General features: G+C 36.7%; 1 protein-coding gene across 1 annotated transcript in view; it reads right to left on the bottom strand.

Annotated features, from left to right (window-relative positions):
- Positions 1–22,969, bottom strand: part of LOC116847839 (lachesin-like) — a 549,068-nt gene that overhangs the window by 145,506 nt on the left and 380,593 nt on the right. The window contains exons 5-6 of the mRNA XM_032823310.1: positions 12,772–12,979; positions 11,598–11,759 (exon numbers count right to left, since the gene is read on the bottom strand). Of these exons, the coding sequence (XP_032679201.1) occupies positions 11,598–11,759; positions 12,772–12,979 (370 nt within the window). The remainder of the gene's footprint in view (positions 1–11,597; positions 11,760–12,771; positions 12,980–22,969) is intronic.

Raw genomic sequence — 22,969 nt, 5'->3', positions numbered from 1 at the left:
TATATATATATATATATATATATATATATATATATATATATATATATATATATATATATATAATTATAACAAAAATATAATTTTATATAATAGTTCGTTGAAAAATTATTCTTACTTTTCAGAAATAATTTTCATGAATGGAAAGCACAAAATATTAGATTGAAAATATGATGTTCTTAAATAGCAGAAGATATTATCATCATATTGTACTTCTTATGAAGCTATTATAATATCCAAATGAAATTTTGTTGAAATGCAAGACTTTAAAATTCTCTTAACAAAAATATCTTTGCTTATATATGACGCGATGCACTGTGAGAAAAAAATAGTTGGAATAATTATAACCTCACTGTATTTTATAGTTCGTTTTGGCCTCAATATATTTATAGTTCATCTAAATATGAAGATATAGTAGAATGAACACAGATTTATAGTCACCATCTTATTACTTTATATATATGGTAAAGCACCTTTTGGAAATATAGTTATATGTACCTATATTCGCCAAATATTCCAATTGTATTGACTATATAAAATAGCTAATTTCTCTTATCATTCAATATTTGCCTTACCTTACTATATTTTTTATTTCAAATAATTATAATTCTTGGTAAAAATTTTACACGGGTCAGTTATACTATGTTTATATTGTAAATATTACAAATATTATGGTAACATTTACTATAAAAATTATATTCCTAACTATAATCTTTTTACCATGCCATTATAGTTTCAAATATCATACATTTTTCTCTCAGTGTAATTGTTAATTTGAATATATTAGTTTTAAACAAATACTAATGTTTTGTTCTGCGTATGCGCATCAATAGTGGCTTTTAATTGTAGCCATCTAAAACGCTGCAACTTTCTTCGATAAAATGTGTGCAAGCCGTTTTGCGGCCGAGCATACATCTTACACCACATTGACAACTTGCAATAAATTGACGCAGCAAATCCTTTTTCAAAGATGCTACTTCACTTGGTTGCAAACGTCACGATTCTAGCGTAGGCTGAAGTAGTATGGTGAAGTAGGATTCCCGCTCCGACGTGTATTTTCGAATACACGTTTAAACGTTTAGCGTATATCCGTTTGGAAACGCCTGATGGAAACTGTTTCGATATAACAAAACGTTTAATCGTTTAAACGGATTCTGCAATATGTACTCTCCAAAGTACAATCAATGTGTTCTTCACTGAAATGTGCTATACTTATAACCGGTGGTTCAGTTAAAAGTGTAGCACTGTAATCAGTAAAATCTCACTGAAATGATCAGTTGATAACAGCAGTCATTCCCATCGTTGATACAGGTTGTAAACACAGTGTCATTGCACTCAAATCGCATGGAAATCGGCAATTCAACTCACAAACGCAAGAAGTTGATTTGACGCAGCGTATAACGAATTTATAGTGCGCAAATTTCGCAGTGAAATCTCATTTTTACTGGTCAAAATCAGTGAGACATAAGAAGCGATAAAAACGCGACTATTTCCATTGAAAATTTTAATAAATTATTAAAATGCTTCTTTCATTGATTTAATTAGCAACCTTTTTACTGATTCTTTATTTTACTGATTCTTTATTTTACTGATTTCTATGCTTTTACTGATAAGAAAATATCAGGCAAACCAGGACTATTTTATCACTGGAGTAAGTTGACAAAGTCGATTATTTCTAATAGATTTCAATCGATTATTTCTAATAGATTTCAAGCAAGTGGAGATTTCAAAGTCGCAAAAAATTAATATTTATTTAAAACTAGTATATTTACAAGTTAATAACCATTGCGTCATATATAAGCAATGATATAATTTTGTTAGGAGAATTTTAAAATTTTGAATTTCAACGATATTGAAATTTCATTTGGATTTTATGACAGCTTCATAAGAAGTACAATATAATTGTGTTGATGATAATGATACCTTCTGTCAACATTTAAATCTTTGAAATGTTTAAAAATCTTTCTTACTTAATTTTGTAACTTGTTAAAAAATATTAGAAATAACCGGCTTTACCGGTTAACTTCCGATCAACTAGCCCCGGTTTCCCTACACGTGCATTTGAGAACAACACGAATAACTGTTTACATGATTAGCCATGCGAGAGGAAGAAGCATATACATGCGACGTGATGTCACTGCTGATTCTACGGCTTGCACGATTGCTAGAAAAAACTAATGACTCTACACATAAAAAAAATTTCAGTTGATGCAACCAAATAGGAACCAACTGAAAATTAGATGATCAGAAGCGATATCTCTTCTGAAGTTATGAAAACTAATATTTCTGTTGTCACAACCGAAAATATTCGTCTAAACATTCAACAATATTGGAACTCGGTTGAGACAACTGAGAACAATTGACTATAGAGAAGCTTCATAAAGGAATTTTTCTGTTCCTACAGCCGAGTTTTTGTTTGATCCCGAAAATTTGAAAATTGCACCAACAGAATTGTTTTTTCCATGTAATTCCTGCTTAAAAACGTATTCACGTACAGATTCTAAATTAATACACGAATGCGCATCTTCGAAAGTATATGCAATCGCGATTACTTTAGTACATGTATCTGTAAAAAAATTTATATTTATTTATTTTTATAAATTATTTTATAAATTATTTTTTTTATAAACGTACGTGCTAAAATACACGTTGAAATATTCTTTTCTTTCGTTTCGAACGTGTAATATGAAGCCGAATACATCCGAGGAAACCACAATGGAAGATACCTCTAGCACCATAACTTTCCCCTTATCATAAAATTAGACTCTCCCTTCATAGAATGCTCCGTGCGGATTTTTTTTTATGCGACGGACAGAATAGTCGGAGATCTCGGCGCGCGGAAACAGAGAAATGCGCTCTGTCGGGGCGCGTACGCATTGACGATCGACACAAATCAAATTTGCATTAATCACGAAGAATGCACACGGAGAACAAAAAAAGATTAGCGCTCGCGTTTAAAACCGTATCCGCGGTCAGCGATAACCGCGAGCGCGGCCGCGCCGGGATTAAGTTCAAATGAAACGCGCGGAACCGTTTGCGGGACGAGGGCGGCAAAAGGGGGGGGGAGGAGGAGGAGGAGGATGGGGAGAAGGTTCCGCGTCGGGGAATACGCGGGCGCGCTCGCTCGTGTGACATTCCTGCGCGCTGTGCGCGGCGTCGCGCTTGCGAAATCGCTGATCGACCGGATCGATCGGTTTTTAAGCGTCACTCGCGTCCGCATCAGATTTAAATGTCCGATAGCTCTTAAGCCAATCATGGTCAATCCGCCGTACAAATTCGCGCTTTCAATAAGTTCATGGCGGCCGTGCACGTGCGCGCAATGTCAGCGCGACGTTCGTCGCCGGCACTTAGCCCTCCCGCCCTGACGCGGCGCGGATTGCCAGATAGAATTGTGCGAAACCGGCAATTGCGTTACGTAGTTTATCTCACCTCGCGGCGCGTTAACCCGCGACTGCCACGTGGCCATCGGGGATTTCAGCGGCGTGGCGTCCGCGTTCGCGCATACACTCGCACGTTTTAACAATCGCCGGACGTGCGCGAACTCGGACGTCATTGGTCGTTGGGACACTTCGTTACGCGACGTCGTCCTTCGAAGGAGTGCGCGAAAACGGACAATTGCGCTACTAACCGCGCTGCGCTGGCGAACCCGCAGTACACCGAAAAAACAGACAATTGTTACTAAGAGCCGGTTGTTTCAACTTCTTGATAGGTTAACTGATAGAGTAAAATCTCATTTCTGTATATACATGGAGAGAATGTATTATCATTTTTTTCATAGAAATTCTTTTCAATTTTACTGTGCTCCTAATAGTATTAGAGACTATCAACAAGATCTATCTTATTAAGGCAATGTTTTAATGGTATATTTCGATTCCTAAACTATATAAACAGCACATATAAAATGAAAGGATAATAAATTACTGCAGAATAGCCATCTGTCCTCATAAAATTGTGTAACTTAATTCTTACTATAAAACATTCTTCATGCTAATCGTACAATAGTACGACGTAAGTCGAAGTAGTAAAAAAGAAATATTTCCACTGAAAATTAGTGGATATTCACTGATTGTCGACGAAATACTCTTTTTACTAATTTAATCGGAAATATTTCTATTGATTCACTTTCAGAGTTTGCTCCTCGAAAAATACATCGTTAATAGGTCATAGAAGTTTAATTAATACTAAAACATTTAATTAATATTAAAACTATCAGAATGGTAAAAATGATGGATTAGTAATTTTTTATAAAAATCGCTTAAATTATTGACAGTGAATTTTATTCAATTAACATTAAGTAAAATTGAAAAAGTATCTCTTCTCTTGCATTATGTATATTTTAAAAACCCTGTCATTTTAACCGCTCTAATAAAAATAGGTCATTAATCCTCGGTAGTTCTACACGGAGAAAACATTATAATCTTTCTTTTTTATATAATTTTTTTTCAATTTTATATTTCTAAAGTGCGGGAATAGATTACCAGTAAGGTCTATTTTATTAAATAACAGTAGTAAATGCCACTGGAAATATAGTAAATTCTGTAATAGCACATTTAATTTTTAAGATATTCGTTTCTAAATAAAAACTCACTGGGAAAAAATAATTGGTTTTGTAACTATAATAGAAAAATAATTAAATTATGGTAAAAAAAACCGTGTTTTTATATATTCATGTTGCTATCGCCATTTTGTTCTATGTAGAACAAGCAAAAAAGGAAGTCCAGAAAGAACCATAGTTTTAGTTAGGTTAACTATATTTTCTCTTTCTTTCTCTCAGTATACGAAATGGAGGAGTAATATCGATTACTACAGAATATCGACCTATTCTTCGATCAGAAAGAAATTCTATAGTAACCTTCGCTATAAAATTCTCTCCGTGCAGCGTCGACTAGCGGATATCCGTGTACGCAAGGTGGAAAAACGCGAGATGGAGAGAGAGAGAGAGAGAGAGAGAGAGAGAGAGAGAGAGAAAAAGGGAGAGAGAGAGGAGCACGCGAAACGATATGAGAGGTTTGCGACCGTCAAACGCCGCAATTCTAGTTCCAAACACGAGGAAAAGATCGTGCAGAGAGGAAGGGCCCCGCGCCAAAGGATCCCGGATGTGCGCTCGCTGACTGCCAGAGAGCGGGCGATAATTGCATTGCTAATAGCGCGACGGCGGGTGGGAACTTACACACAGTTTATCGCACTTTATTGCTTTACTATGAGCGTTGGCACCCTCCGGGCATTCTCCGGTAGCGCGCGTGCAGTTTGCACTCGGTCCCGGTGCTTAACGCTCCATGTGCGAAGACGATAACGACGTAACGCGCGTCGCGATATAACGCCTGATATTAGATAAGCACGCACCGAGCTTCACGGCCTGTCACTGACCGTGAGATTTCTTTCCCTCTCGTGTGTGACCGTTGTGCTTTTGTCTCCACCGAGCTTGCACCCCGACGTGACGTTCAGCCTCGCTTCGCGAGGCCTCCAGGCGTCACGCGGCGGTCGTGCCGCGCGCACCAAATGTTCACCCCCCCTCCTCCTTTCCCCAGTTTTGGCTGAATAATACATAATAACATAATGAAGTGCTTTGAGTGCGATAATTAATTAGTTGCTCGTGCAAGAAGGACGGTGGTGATTGAAAAATTGCACGTGCTAAAGAGATTCGTGCCGCCGCCGAGCGCAGTTCGTTTTTCATTACGTTATTTATTCCGTGGTGAAATACGGTGCGTTACGCGTGCATGCAATAGTAATTACTGATATGCACTTTAATTAGCACGCAAATTACGCGATGTTAAATTTCTTCTTTTTTTTTTTTTAATCTCTTCTGTTGATCATCAGCGGGACACGTCGCGAGCTTTCCACCGGTTAAATAATACATAATAATAAATGAAGGCTAATTCGAATCCGAGGCCGGGATTAACGTAAAGCCCGGAATACTGCCACGACTCGGGCGACAATGTAATGCAATACACTGAAAGAAAAAAAAAATGGTTGATTCAATTAAAATCATACTTATTTTTGGCCCCAATTATATTCCTCATAGTAAAATGGCAGTAGTAACATTTACAAAAGATTATTATCGCTAATATTATAGTAGAATTTAGTAAAAGAATAGAGTTTTCTTGACTATTGTTTATAGTAATTATTTGTCTGTGTGATTATAGTTAGAACAACATTTTTTTCTCAGTGTAGAGCAGTTAGAAGAAATATAGAAAGGTTCCATATTGGTGATAAAAATATATATAATAAAAAATCCTATGAATCAATAAACAAGATCGACAGAACTGATAATAACGCTTTTCGGGCGAGCTTTCATAAAAATCTTACATTACTTGCGACATTAATTACACGAGAGCGAAGCGGAAAAGTGACGGTCACTATCGACTATCGACGGCTTAAAAGAGGAAGAAAGAGACCAAACACGCGATTCAACAATTATCGAATCTGATACACCGCTGAAATTCCGCTGCAGATTTTTTACGAAGATTTTTTCGTGACTTGTCACAAATATATCGCTCTACGAGATTTTTGGTTACCATAATCAGATCAACGCAACTCATCAATAATCATGCGCAACTACATTGATGTAGTTGATGTAGTTAGTTAAGTAACTAATAAGAAAAGATACCTTGCTGTCCCGAATCGGATATCCCTTTAATATGTTATAGAGTATGGAAAAATAAGAAATATTTTACGTTATCGGCGGGGAAACATGTCTTTTCGAGGGCTGAAATCAGATCCCGAAGTTAGGGGTGTAATCGATTTATTTTATAGTTTGCTATAGAAACCGTTGTCCGCGACTTGAATGAAACAAAATATTTCTTTTAATGAAGTTTGCAAGATATATATTTTATGCAAGATTATTATTGTGTGACTTTTACAAAAGTTTTAATGTTTGATAGGGATATGGTTTACCCTCATATAATTAACAAAAAATTGTGGCCTAACTTCGGGGCCTGATTTCACTCCCTAGACATGTTTTTGAAATAAGTCGATTCAACGACAACTAGGATGATACAACTATGCTGCTCACAACTAAATATATTTCCGGTTATATGCGGACCATATGTTTTCTTTTGCGTCTACCAACTTTATCTCGTGCGGTTGGCACACGGTGACTGTTTACATAAGAGACTTGGAAAAACAAACGCATGTGAAAAGCGAGGCACCAACAGTTTGGCGTATAGGCCTTATAACTCGAATCTCCATTTATCCGGAATGAAGTCGGTAAACACGACAACGAAAGGCGGGAGGGGGGAGGGAGGCGGAGGATGCGCGAGGCAGCGACGCATAATCACTTTATGATTACCCACGTTAAATATTTATTTTCGCCGCGTATTTATTTATTTATTTATTCAAAACGTATCCCGGGATTGGGAACGTTTGAGTGTTGCATAATGCGACGCCGCCACCGTCGCCGTCGAAGCTCCCGTTGCGAGAAGGTTTATAAACTCACGCGGCTAAATAATACACAGCCGCTTTCGTTGAACAACTAAATATCCGTCTGGATGTTCCTCGCGCCAAATCTGCGTCTGCATCTACGTACTTACGTGCGATCTCCGCGCGCACCGAATCGGACCGGCGAACTTTCCGTAAATCGGATTATCAGAGAAATGCGCGAAATTGTGTTAAATTGATAAGATGTTCGGGCTTTTCCCGGCTTATTCTGCGTGCTTCCTCTGACACATTCTCCATCAGACTTGTCGTGCGCGTGCTCTCTGAATTTCTTGGAACAACATTTCACTCGGGTAACAGACTGACCACCGAGTCACTCGAATTCGAGGGATTTTTCGTTCTGCAGAGCGAATACTCCGTCCTGAATTGCTGTGTGGATATTTTCACTCGAGATTGAAAAGTGAATTCAACGTATAGTCAGTTGTGATTTGCACACTTTTTATCGAATAAACTTACAATGCTTATCAAGTTGTCAAAATTTAGAGCCACTGCTGACATGCACAGTAATCAATTATAAACATATAAAAAAATTACTTCTCAAAATAATATTCTTTTAATTAAGAAAAAAAATCTTGTTTCCAAATTTCACGAATATCACATTCTGTACTGCCACCTCGGCTCCTGTCACAATCGATTATCGTGCGTACGTGTCAGCAGTGACTTTCAATTCTGACAAGTTGAAGCATTGCAACTTCATCCGATAAAAAGTGTACAAACCGATTTGCGACTATACTTCACTGTCACAGGACAATATCCACTTTAATCGACTGAAACATTCGTTCGTATAGAGTCAGAATTCACTCTAAGCTTGAACGTGAAACAGTCACTCTTGCAATTTCAAGTTGACAATATTTTCACATTATCTGAGCGAAAATATTGTCACTCTTCGCTCGTTTTGAATGAGATTCCACTCCAAGAAATTTAGAGAGTACTCTCTAAATTTCTTGAAGCGAAATTTTATTTGAGATATAAAGTGACTATCGAGTCACTTGAATTCGAGTTATTTCTCACTCATATAGAATAAATTCTGCACTCTGAATGAATATTTTCACTCGAGATTGAAGGACGAATCCAATGTATTTCACCGTTACAGGAACATATTCACTTTTATCGATTAAAATATTCGCGCATATGCAGCCGAAATCGACTTTAAGGGGATGCTGGAGTCGATGACAAACTCGAACAATGTCGATAATGCAGAGACGATCGTCACTAATATAATCACGCTATCCTTTTCGTATTTCTTGTATATACAGAACTTACATGAATGTACTTATATGAACTTACATGTGTGTTGCTTTGTTTTATTATATATTCAACGGAAAACCTAATCATATATATAATATGTAGAAATCTTTCTGCAAACTTTTTCGATATTTTTAAGCTTCCAAATGCAAATGCAAAGGTAGAGCAATATTCTTCAAAATTTTTCTGTTTGGAATATCCACACTTTCAATATATACAAGCTGCGGAATTTTTGGATTAGACAAATATTACGCTGACAGCTTTACATTAAAGATTTTTTCGTTTGCGTCACATATCGAGCAATGCTTCCATTTATTTTTGCACGTACTTTCATTGCGTAAAAGCATTTGTAATTCTGTGTAACCAATACGACGTAAACTTTGCAGAAAAATATCAGTGTTCTGTCGGTAAAGTTTTCAGCTTCAACATCCCCTTAGGGCTATCGCACACAAATTGACATAACTGCATATGCATAGTATAAGATCGTATGGACTAATGAGCATCGAATATTAAGCATCGAACACCAATATGGCGACTTAATACTCGATGCTCATTGGTACATACGGTCTTATGCTATGCATATGCAGTTATGTCAATTTGTGTGCGATAGCCCTTAAGCTTGAGTGAAACAGTCACTCTTGCGGTTTCGAATGACAGTACTTTCAATATCGCTTCGAACGGGAATACTGTCATTTTTTATTCGTTTTGAAGTGAGATTCCACTCCAAGAATTTTACAGGGCACGATCAAGGGCAGTACCTTGATAATTAATATACTTCGAATCTTCTCGGATTCGATAAACGTCCGTCGATACGTCACCGTGAACGTGGGACGTCGATAGGAGAGACTCGGCAGACTCGTGGGACTCGGCGGCCGCCTGACATGAGCGAGACAGAGAGAGAGAAAGAGACAGAGAGAGAGTATCGTCGTGCCAAAAATTACTTCCCGTCCTGAACTTCGGCTGCATTACAAATACGCCCGTTTCCTCTTGTAAAAGTACTTCAAAGTTTCGGCCGACGTAGATAAGGGATCTTGGGACATCGTAAGAGAAAACTCGTAGAATCGTTTTCTAAGTTCTCACACGAGCAAACGGGGCGAATTCTTCGGACGCGTACGAAACAAATGTGTAATTCGGTGCAGGATGTTACGTCGTTACGAAGTTCGCCGAGTGTTAAGTGTATATCTATCGTAAAAGTGCAACGGAGGTGCGCGTAACAAAATGTACGCGAAAAGTACGAGTGTGTGCGGGGGACGAATGCCTCAAATTCGCGCATTTCGACCGGAATTTTCGCGCGCATTGTCGGTCAATAGTGGTATATTGCCAGTTTCGCACGTTGAAGATGTCACTTGAATATAAAGTTAAAGAAAAACGTGGAAGACTCTTATGAAGTAAAGTTTTCAGTAAGAATGGAAGGAATTGAAGATTAATAAGAGCTGAATGTTAAATGCGATAATTTTAATCTTAGCGGGAGGATAATATTGTTCAATAATCTGTCGGACTTATTTTTCGAACTTTTAACACATGTGAGGCATTATGAGATAGTTACTTTTCATGTCGAAGCGATCATTTATCCAATTATATTAATATTCTGGATATTAATTAACCCCCTATTAATTCCTTTGACTACATTGAGAGAAAAAATCTAAGAAATAAAAAATATTTATTCGGCGATCATTAATAACATATTCACTTACACTAATATGAAATATTTTTTCAAATAAGAAAACATATATTTTCATAAAACTTACATTGAAAAACAATTTTGTAATAGTTAACAAATGCATTTAGTTTGACACTTCAGTGCAATATTTAGTAATTAGTATTAAATATAGCAATAATTACCTATTGTTTGGTAATAATTACAAAATAATCACAAAACAAATAATTTAACTGAACTAATTAAGTAGTTTAGTAAATTAATTATTAAATAATTTGACTGTTACCAAAGTATTTGGTTATTTCGTATATTTATTATACATATAATGTGATAAGTATTGCTAAACAATTAAGGTGACCAGACGTCCCGATTTTTCACCTTTTATCCCGAATTTTTTTGAGTGCTATTCGGGACACCGATTTGTTATTATTTTCAATGATTGTCAAATATTTTTCGGATCTTTTTATTCCCCTCCCCCCCGCTTCATACATTTATGAAGTGTCCCGAATTCAGGGCTGGGAAATCTGGTCATCTTATAAATAATATAAGTTTTATTTAACAAATTGTTTGATGATATATATCACATAAATTGATAATAGTCACCAACATAATAATCTTTGCAACAAACATTAAGCCTTAGCAACAGTTATCAAATTTTGCTAAAATTATTTATTAATATTTATATCAAATTAATTAATTATATATATAATTTCAAAACTAGACATTTTTAGGCGAATATATATAGTATATATATTCGCCTAAAAACATCTAGTTTTGAAATTAATCCACCAAAGTATTTGACTATTATTTAACTATTATACAGAGTTGATGATTATTACAAAACCTTTCTCTCAATACAACTTTCCATGATAGCAATGATTTATTTTCTTTAAATAAAAGAATTTTGATTTAAATAAATATATTATTAGTTCCCACCGAGATTGTTTTTATTAAAGATTGTTTTTATTTTTTAGATACTTTTATCCCTCAATGTGTATAGAAAATTTTTACTAAGTGTTGCTAGAAATACTGTTCCAGGGGAAACATTATTTATTTCGGGAAAATGGTAACAGGTTATAAAAAAAGAAAGCCGCTCCTAAGATAGATTGATATTTCATGCGGAATCGACCGTCCAACTATAACTTATTCATCGAAACGACTGAAATAGACGTGAAATGTCAAGAGAACGAGCCGCGCATGACATTGTACGGGTATTCGCGTTATGATCGGACTAAAGTTGGAAAAAGCGCAAAACTCAACGCACCTTTATGATGTCTGTTGATATTTATCCCTTGGCCGTCCTCTCGTTTCCACATGAGTTTTGGGGGTGGATATCCATCGGCTTTACATGTAAGAGTGATATTCTGGTGCTCTCGAACCGCTACAGTACTCTCAGTGGAAAGAGAGTCTAATATGTTCGGTGGCACTGCAACACGAATAGTGCGGCTCTCTTTTCATCGAACATTCATCGAATGCAATGCGTCGCGTGTAATCAATGTGCACGCAGAAAAATATAAAAGCGATTACTCAATTTACTTTCCTTCTTTTAAGTAATGATTATCTTCAACACAAAGAATATTTTTTTATTGATAACTTTAAAATGTGCTCATCACAAACTTTAGAAAAGCTTATTATCATGTACTTGAAATTAAAATTTATTCTCTTTACAAGAATATTATAAAAATTCGCCAAAGGGAAAATTGATTCTATATAATAAACAGACATAATTTTTATTTTAATTTAATATTTTTGAAATGCTAAACATACTAGAATTTAGGATGTACTTAAAATTAATTTGAACTTAATGATGAACTTGGGATAGATTTGTGGATATATAAACTCTTATGAAGTACTTGAAACAAGTGATATTTACATGAATACTATTTCTCCTATACACAGAAAAACATTCTTGTTTTAAAAATATTTGTATTTTCAGCATAAAATTTAAAAAATGCGATTACATAGCATTAAATAAAGATAAATTATTTACATGAATACATTTTATACGATTTAACAAAAGAAAAATATATTTTATTCAATAATGAACGTTAAAATTTAAAATGGCAAATGTAATATGGCGGATTTAAAATTGAAAAAAATTTTTTAAGTTTTACAAAAATTTTGAAAAGTGTAATGACTTTTGAAGTCTCCCTTTTCAGTGGTGAATTTAAAAAATATAGAATTATTATTTTAGTCGTCATATTGAGCTCACTATTTTGAATTGGAAAAATTTTACTTCATATTCATAAGTACCTCAAAAACTTTCAAACGAAATTTTAATTACGTTGTATAACTTTCGAAAATCCTTTGCCAGTTTAAGTACTTTTACGAAATTCGGTTTGCTCGTTAAGGGGTTAATGTGGAGCACGCGTTTGTCTTGAGTAATTTAGCCGTGGGAATTTTTATCAATTCTTAAAAGAGTGAGACGCGATACTTACCAACGACTTGAAGAAAGCCCACTTGACTTATCATGGGGTTAGTGTTTACTTGGCACATATAATAACCCCGGTCGTCCTGTTGCACGCTACTGATGTGAAGCAACCAAGTCTTCTGATTGTCGTGCGATACGGAAAACCTGGGTATTTTCACAACTACGTGTTTGTGAACGGTGAGCAACATTTGACGACCCACATGGATCCACGCCACCTGAAAACAGAAATAAAATCGATATTTGAGCACGAGTGAACGTAACCGAATAAATGTTGCACTCACACAAATTTGCGTATTTTTATGAATCAGCTTTCATATACGTGTTCTCGCCTTTCGCTTCCGCACATACACATACTCGGATTTGAAATATCTTCGTTTATCTTAATGCTATGATAAAGATAGTCTCTGAGAAAGGAAAAAAGAGAAGGGAGGAGGAAGGAAGGAGAAAACAAGTCAAACGATCTGAATTATTATAAAACACTCGCCAGTTAAATATGCAAACTCGCGTTTAATCCTTCAAAATATTCAAGACGTGACGCTGACGTGGCGAGGCGAAGTTGAAAAAGCCGTCGCGTTGAAAACCTCAACGTCTCTACGCTTAATACACCTCGGACGGGCGGGCGCGCGACTTCATAAAGCTTGGAAGCAGCCAGCCGTTTATCGCGCCGCGTTTCTGCATTGAAAATTTCCACATTAGCACATCGCAGAGTCACGGAGTCGCCGTCTGCGAAACTCGCGGCCGGCGCTGAGCCCGTCTCGTGCCGCGCCCCGACCCATTTCGTTCCGTGCCGTCAGCGAAAAATCTCATCTCGGATCCGCGAAGCGAGCATCCGACATGGGCGCGAGTTTTACGATCGACTTCGAACGTTTCCGTTCGCGACTCCTCTGTTCGGTAACGCCGTCGTCGTCGTCGGGAAGAATGCTCCACAAGTGGCAAGAGCTGCAGCGAGCGACGAAACGTAGCGAACGGAAGAGAAGATCGCGCCACCACGCGACCGCCACCACGGAGCGGACATTATTACGCCCGGTATTTTACGCTCCGCCGGGGTAACTCGCCCCTAACTAAGCTCATTCCGCGACAAAGCTTATGCACTTTCAAGGATTTCTGGGTTAACCCGCTTCGCCCCAAACCCTCTCCCGCGTTTTCTCCCGCCGGGGGCTCGCCTGCTTGCTGCACCGCGGCGCCCGTTCTTTCTCACTTTTTTTCCGCTCTTAGCTCTTTCCCTCCTGCCTTTCCTTTTTGAGTATACTTCCAGGGAAGTAAGACAGCGACGAGTCCCATCCGGCTTGGTTGCTTTTATCCTGACTGTTTCCCGTCCTGCAACCACGAGACGCTGTTAAGCGCACGATTTCGCTCGCAAGGGGATAATTTCGCGAAGCAAGAGACGCGAGTTCCCCATTGCGCGATAATCGACGTCTTCTCCGTACGTGGGAAATTTTCTGGGATCTAAATGGAATCCATTCCGATTTTCCAAAAATGCGTGGCTCGTCCGAAAAGTACGCGGCCTAGTACAGAAGTAACGCGAAGAGCAGAGGAGATCGGGGCTAAATAGTCCCAAAAATATGTTGCTCATATACTTTATTTTAATATTTAATAAAATCGCAAAATGATCCTTTCAGGACATAAATACTTTTCCCTGAGTTTCACTAAAATCGGAATAATATTACAGTTAAGAAGTAAAGAAGCAGAGAATAATATTACAGTTAAAAGAAAGAGAAAACTAATTTGAGATAATAGCAGAATAAATTTTTGAGTCTCTTAAAATTTTCTATTCTTCATCGTGACTAGATAAAATTAAGTAATGTATTAATAACTGGAATGAGATTTCTTGCAAGTGTATGATATATTATTCCTAGTAATACATGCAATTTTCATTCATAAAATGATTGAAATAGAGAGAGAGGATGAGGTTGGCTTATGATTAAGAGTCAAGAGGGCAATGGAGATCTCTCACAGAGACTCTGAAACTACTAATCAGGATACATATTTTATAAGTGGCCTTCTTAGCCTGCGCTACTGGACAACTAAACCAAATACCAGAACAAGCCACGTTATTAGATATTTGTATTTTAATTATTAAAAAGTAAAATATATAGTTAATAGGATTATGGTGAGGGGAAGGGGGGTGGGCATTAATATATAGAAGAAGGTTGCCTCTATCATGTTTATGCAATCTGAACTCTGCGAGTTCTGTGTCACACCAACGAAGACTAAACTGAACAGTTCCATTGTTTCTCGCACTCTTTGACATGATTTCGCAGATTTATAATTCTCCATGAAACCTGGGTCTACTACGGCTGCGTTCGGGGAGACGTTATTTAATGCTATGAGCGTCCTTTGCCCTTGTTCAACTTTCAGGAACAAACAAGAACAGAGCACACTCATAGCGTTAAATAGCGTCTCCTCGAACGCAACCTACTTCACTCTAAAAGCAAAATAACAGTCAAAACAATAAACGCAGAGGCACTCGAGGCGTTGACATACTATCAAACAAAAACTAATTAACAAATCATTCTATACTATTATATTTAACCTAATAGAAGATGATTCTAAAATATAATAATACAGATTTGGCCAAATTCGCGCTATCTTTGTATTAAGTCGCATATTTTTTCTACTATCCACGTAGAATGGGTTCTGATTAGAAAATCTACGAGGATTCAGTTTAAAAGTGTAATGTTTTCAAAATGCGATTTTAAGCAGGAAAGTCAAACAGATTTCAATTTCTCTATCGAACATTTTCTCAAAGTTTGCTTTTATTTTCCAATTTCTATTTCATTAATATTGAACAAAATATTTGAAACGCTTTGAATATTGTCGCGCACATTTTACACATATAAATATTTAAAGAGCATGAATACTCAAACTGCATTAACTATTTCACTCTCTCAATCTCCTTTTGAAATAAATTATATCAATGTCTTGAATAAAACAACGTATATTACATTTTCGCTTCAAACATAAAACTTTAACGTCACGTTACACGTTCAGATGTATTTTAATTATTTACAATTAACAGTCAGGGTAATTGTACAAATATAGCAGTAATATATTAAAAGCAGCATATATTAAAAAAAAACCGCCCTTATATTTCTATGAATATCATAATTGCGAAAGAACTAATTATTATTTATTATTACTTGTTATCCATACATCTTCTCTTCCTTCTACTCTTTCTACGCAACTTTTTCATTTGCTCTCTTTCTTCAGTTCTCTCCCTCAAAATTAAAACTTCATTTATTCAGGAAATCGAAATAGATCCCAATTAAACACCAGAAAATGTTCCACAGCTGGAATAAGAATAAAGCTTCCAATTGGTCTCGCAATACGATGCAATACTATTTGTAACTAGTTTGGATAATCTGATCGGGAACTGTGTTACACTTGGGAACGTTTGGGAAATTTCCATACGGGTCGTTGAAGATCTGTTTGTTCCCATCGCGGGGTTTGCTTTGCTCAGTCGCGGTTTTGTTACATCACATCGTGCCGTTTATGCCGTTTGCGCGCGAGCGAAGCTTATCTGCGCGCATTAAAATTACAACATTAGTTTGCTTTAAGCTTTATTAATATATCGTTCATATAATATTCACATCAATCCGCGTGTTAAGCATTAACAAAATGTCCGTGGCCGTCGCCCTCGTCGGCTCTATTCCCGACAAAGTCGATAAATTTGCAATTAATTCTCAGCGCGCGTGCTGGTTCGTCTCTTTTTTTTTCTTTTTGCCTTTTCCAATCGCGAGGTTGATATAAATTAAATAATTAAAGGAAAGGGAGAGAATGAGAGACGTTTGCACGGATGTTAGCGTTGTAACGTTCACGATCTGGCACAATGATTCATTCGCCGAGTCTCGCTTTTGCTGTTTCCTTTTAGATTCGTTACTGCTGCTTGGCAACATCTGGATCCGCGGAAATGGCGCCTCTTCCGCTTTTTTGCTCGCCCCTTTTTCCGACGTATATACTTCCTCAAATTAAGCCAGAAACAGCCCGTTCGGACAGGGTAAATTGTATCATTTCTACTTTCTTCTCTTCTCTTTCTCTCTCTCCTTCAAACTGCGCAAAAAGCTCCGCTTTTTATTCGAGACGTTATTCCATATGCTCCATCTCACCGCATCGTGGAGAACGAAATATCGGGTAATGTTCCGAAATAAAAATGTAGAGCATATCGTCTCCCTCTAATATAACACATTCGGATAATATTGTATATTCCATATACAAAAAGGAGGAACATTCTTGCTTGTCCTCATTTTTGTCACGTTAATCTTCAAATGGGATCGCGTTAAACGGAAATAAGCTACGTGCAAGCGTATATTTTATACGATTTGTATGAGATACGAGGAAAATATTTGTGCTTTTATCACTCAGGAATCATTTTCATTAATGAAAAGCACCAGATATTGGGTTGAGAATATAATGTTTCTAGAAATGTCGAAAGAAGGTATTATTATTACCAAAATAATTATATTGCACTTATTATGAGACTATTAATATTCCAACAAAATTATATTATTGTGTTAAGATTCAGGACTTTAAAGTTTTTCTGATTGTAAGAATTTGAGGAAGGAGCGAAATTGCACATCGTTGCTTATACATAAATCAACTTGAGTATATCACTTTTTAATGGATACAGATTTTTTGCTATATCCCGAGTCGAAATTTTGACCCTATGTTGAATCTTGAATTCTACACCGCAGTGTAGGAGCTAAGATAGCAAAATAGGTCTAATTCTGACATAATTTACTCCTACTTTGACCTTGATGATGTCTGAAATTTCCGCTTTCGCTTTCTTTCATCAAAGTAGGTTATATAATAATAGGTTATATAATAATAGGTTATATAATAATAGGTTATATAATAATAGGTTATATAATAATAGGTTATATAATAATAGGTTATATAATAATAGGTTATATAATAATAGGTTATATAATAATAGGTTATATAATAATAGGTTATATAATAATAGGTTATATAATAATAGGTTATATAATAATAGGTTATATAATAATAGGTTATATAATAATAGGTTATATAATAATAGGTTATATAATAATAGGTTATATAATAATAGGTTATATAATAATAGGTTATATAATAATAGGTTATATAATAATAGGTTATATAATAATAGGTTATATAATAATAGGTTATATAATAATAGGTTATATAATAATAGGTTATATAATAATAGGTTATATAATAATAGGTTATATAATAATAGGTTATATAATAATAGGTTATATAATAATAGGTTATATAATAATAGGTTATATAATAATAGGTTATATAATAATAGGTTATATAATAATAGGTTATATAATAATAGGTTATATAATAATAGGTTATATAATAATAGGTTATATAATAATAGGTTATATAATAATAGGTTATATAATAATAGGTTATATAATAATAGGTTATATAATAATAGGTTATATAATAATAGGTTATATAATAACAGGTTATATAATAATAGGTTATATAATAATAGGTTATATAATAATAGGATCTTAGGAAGCAAAGTAGGTTTAGTTGCGAACCTCTATTGAAGTTTTAGCTCCTACATAGAATATATGTATTTTATAGAAATATTTAAAAAATTTAATAAATAACGAAACAAAAATGTCAAATAGCATACAAAATATAAATTTATAAAATATACATTTTATTTATTACATATATTTCAGACATCATCAAAGTCAAAGTTGAAGTAAATTATATCATTCGAATTAAACTTACTTTGCTATCTTAGCTCCTGTAAAATTCAAGGTTCAACATAGGCTCAAAATTTCGACTCGGAAATGAGTATCAATATCGTCAAAATCGGTTTCACCTAGGTTGTAGATTATCTAAGTAGACTCAAACTATTTTTAAGAGTGTCAAAGTAGCGTCAAAATTTTGACAAGGTAGAGTTAAAGGTTCAAAAGAGAAGTTAATGAGTATCAATATCGTCAAAGTAGCTTTTACCTAGACTATAAACCGTCTAAGTAGGCGCAAAATATCTTTAAGAGCGTCAAAGTAGCATCAAAATTTCGACTCGGGATATTTCTTAAAAAAACGCTGTCCTCAGTACTTTGTGATTACTTCGATGTGTACTTCGGGATCCGCGAGTCCATGCGCGCAAAGAAACATCGTAACCCCGAGCGCGATATCGCTGGCCGAGAACGTAATCAACTAATTGCAACAGAAGTCAGTTCCGCGATAGTTATTTACGATGTGGGAACTCCATATACAACGTGGAGTACAAACAGCGTGTTATTACATTTATCGGCGGGCAGCTCGCGCCGCAGCCGCGCGTTTCGACCTGCCGAAAATTCCATCCGACGCTGTTCAACGGACGAATTACGTTTAATCGACTTACCGCGCTGGTCCAAATCCGACGGGACATTTACATTTGGGATTTGCCGTTTTTCCATTCCTCCCCCCGTCCTCCCGCCCGCCTCCCCTGCCGGTTTTACTCTCGCAACGCTGAATTCTTTCCCCCTCAGGTATTTCACCTAAGAACTCGGCGAACAACTCCTTCCAGAATTGTTCGCCTATGTATACCCGCTCTTCCTCCTTTTCGTCGGCGCTTGTCGGGTAAGCAAAAGTTTCAGGCACGGAAATCACAGTACATCCTGGGAAAGTTCTTTAAACAGTCAGACGCCACTGACGGCTCTCCTAACGAAGAGCCGGGAAGATGGATGGCGGCGGATCTGAAGCTCTTGTCTGCCAACAGGATTTGCCGGTTCCCGAGGATCTCTGAACTCGTCAGATTTCGCCCCGGCTCGCGCCCGTGTAATTCCGAGATCCGCCGTACGCGTAGACGCGCGGTCGCTTCGAGTTTTCGACAGATTTTCCCGGCGCCGATGGAGGAGGAGAAGCGAAAAAGCATGGAGAACGCCGGGCGACGGGCCGGTGATGGGATAACAGCCCGAGAGAGATCGCCATCCCGATCCTCCCGGTCGTTCTTCGTCGCGTTAGCGTCCGCTCGTTTACAAATCGAGCGTCCTCTTTTCCTCCTCCTCCTCCTCCTTTATCCTCTTGCCACGACACGTCGAGATTAACTTGACCATCGTATAATACCGCGCGAACTTGCGAGATTAATAAGTTTCATATTACGTACATCTCTCAGGGCAATTTTCGCGACGGTTTATAAGCGGGCTTCCACCCGCCGAGGTGGAGCAGCGCGCTCCCTGGGAAAGTTGCCACCGCCCGGCGAGGATCTCCCCCGGAAAAGTCACCGTGGCGCGATACGAGAAACTTTCGTAGTCACGCACCGCGGATGGCTCCTAAGTTCTAACGAAGAGGAAAGAAGTCGCGCACGTGCGGGAAGATGAGTGCTCTCTTATATAAATGCGTTCGCTGGAATCTTGAAAATTAAATAGGCGACGCGATAAGAGCGACGGCGGCGGCGGCGACGGCGGCGGCGACTGCGGATGCGCGATAATGCTACTTAAACGTGTGAACCGTCAATGAATATCCGTACATCGCGTGCGACCAGAGTAATATCGATCAGCGCGAGGCGATTAAGAGGGTGCTGGAGACGAACTCGAACGAACTCGAATGTCGATAACGCAGAGACGATCGTCACTGACACAATCACAATCATTGTCCTTTTCGTATTTCTTGTATATACAGAATTTACGTAAATGTGTGTCGCTTTATATTCAGGATAAGATCTACCATATTCAGCGTAAGATCTACGCACGTGGGTAGAAATCTTTCTGCAAACTTCTCGGATATTAAGCTTCTGAATTCAAATGCGAAGGTTCAGCAATGTTCTTCAAACTTTTTCTGTTTAGAGCATCCACACTTTCGGTATGTGCCAGCTGCGGAACTTTTGGATTAGGCAAATATTACGCTAACTGATAATTTGAGATTTCACATTTAAAATTTCTTGTTCGTCTTCATCACATATCGAGAAATGCTTCCATTTATTTTTGAACGCCCTTTCATTATGTAAAAGCATTTGTAATTCTGTACAACCAACACGACGTAAACTTTACAGAGAAATGTCAGTATACTGTCGATAAAGTTTTGAGCTTCAGCATCCCCTTAATAGCGTGCCGAAATGGATGACGAATTAAAAAAATGTTGATAACGTAGAGATGATAGCCACTAACACGATTACACTATTCTTTTCGTATTTTTTTGTACATATAAATCTTGTGCTTTGTTTTAGCTAGTAGAAAACATTTTATGCTAGCAGAAAACATAATCACGCATATATAGAAATCTTTTTGCAAACTTTTCGTATACTTTTAAACTTCTACATCAGTTGCAACATATATACAAAAATGTTCCTTGAAATTTTCGTTAACAGAGCAAACACACGTGCGCGTTTTGCGATTTTATTAATAAAATATTATAGACTAGTGTTGGACTCTTTAAGGGAATACCGTGCTTGAAAACTTTATCGACAGAACGACGAAGTTTACATCGTATTGCAGAAGATTACAAATGCTTGTACACAATAAAGGTACGTGCAAACATAAATTGAAGCATTGCTCTGGAGCTGTGTTGAAAACGATGGAAATATTTAAAGTTGACATCTGGAACTGTCATAATTAGTGTACATATCTGCCTGATATAAAAATTCTACAGCTTATATACTCAGTTGTTAAATGATTCCCACATTTTTTATCGAATAAAGTTGCAACGCCTCAAGTTGTGAGAATTGAAAGCCATCTTGAAATTAAATAAGCATGAAATTAAATAGAAATTAAATCTGACATCTTGAAGCGTTGTAAATTCATTCAATAAAAAATATGCAAACTGTTTAGCAAGTGAATATAGATGAATCATATCGAGTATATGCTTAATCCGTTTAAACAAAATTTAAAAAACATTGTTGCACTTTCATAATCGAATTTAAAAGTTTACAAATGTACAAGTTTGTAGAAAAAAGTTCTATATATGTATCGTTATGTTTCCGCTAAATATGATAAAAAACAAAGCAATGTACATTCATATAAAATCTACATATACAAGAAATACGAAAAGAGAGTAGCGTGATCGTGTTAGTGCTTATCTGATATGACGTTTTGACGATCGTCTCTACGTTATCGATATTTTTTAAGTTCTCACCCATTTTGGCATATCCCTCTCAGAGTATATTGCTCTTATAATATAGTCTCTGTACGTAGTATAATACGTCAACGTATCTTGACGTCATCGTGTTTGCTGGAGCTTACACTTCAAACTATAATAGCTTTTATCCAAACTTTGAATCAATATCAAATTGTTTATGTCAATTTTAGATGCAATGAACATCAATCTGTAATTTTTTCAGAACCTTTATTTCAGAGATTATTTCAGAGATATGAATGATACATATCCATCTTTAACCGAAATAATATATAATGTATGCAGGTGCAACATTTTTGTCGCTTCAGCTCTCTTCAATATTGAATTTCCGATGCATAGGATAGCTTCTGCTAATTTCTTGCTTTAATTACCCAGCGGAATTAATTAATTTCTTGACCGAGCTGTGTGTGAAATCCAATATGTACAATAACGACTCCCTGTATACCGTTTATGTGCAACGATATAGGATGGTTAGAATCTTCAAAAAAAGCATGTTCTCTCTCTCCGAAATTGAACAATACGCTTGCAGAGATGAATAAATGCAAACTTCTGGATTGCACGTGTGCCTATACGCCTCATAGAATAGCGTAACGATTTAAATTAATAATAATAATTTCAGTGAGTTCAATCTCTTCCGTACGTTCGAAATTATGAGTTCGAAAAAATGTAGCTCGCCAATTATCGCGCTTTCATCGGTGCGAACTGCGATCAATTTAGCATGCCGGTAAAATCCAAACTCCCCAATATTATACCAGTCTCCTTCTCTTTTTCTCCCTTTTTCCATCGGCTGACTCGTCGAGTAAGAATGCTTGAAAAGGAATATTTCCTCGTGGCTATGGTATTATATCGGTCTTAAACGGTCTCAAGGAGGAAACTCCCGCCGGTTGCAAGCTCGATTGAAAAACCTGGCAATGGTTCAAAGCCAGTCTCGACTGTGGCGGGTGCCCCGCCAGTACAAGCCGCCTTTCTATCGGACTTAAAATACTACCGCGAAGTAGATATCCCATCGCGATGATAAGTCGCAGCGCGCTTTCTTTCCAATTAGAATTCGCACGCCACGATAACCAGAACCACAACTGGAGTATTTGCGCGCGCACAAATTCTCTCTCTCTCTCTCTCTCTCTCTCTCTCTCTCTCTC

The sequence above is a fragment of the Odontomachus brunneus genome, unplaced genomic scaffold, assembly GCF_010583005.1.
Source record: "Odontomachus brunneus isolate Ranch 3 - 2012 unplaced genomic scaffold, Obru_v1 Obru_scaffold_001, whole genome shotgun sequence".
Classification (NCBI taxonomy): domain Eukaryota; kingdom Metazoa; phylum Arthropoda; class Insecta; order Hymenoptera; family Formicidae; genus Odontomachus; species Odontomachus brunneus.
The sequence above is the reverse complement of the archived record's forward strand: the minus strand, read 5'-3'. Positions and strand labels throughout refer to the sequence as shown.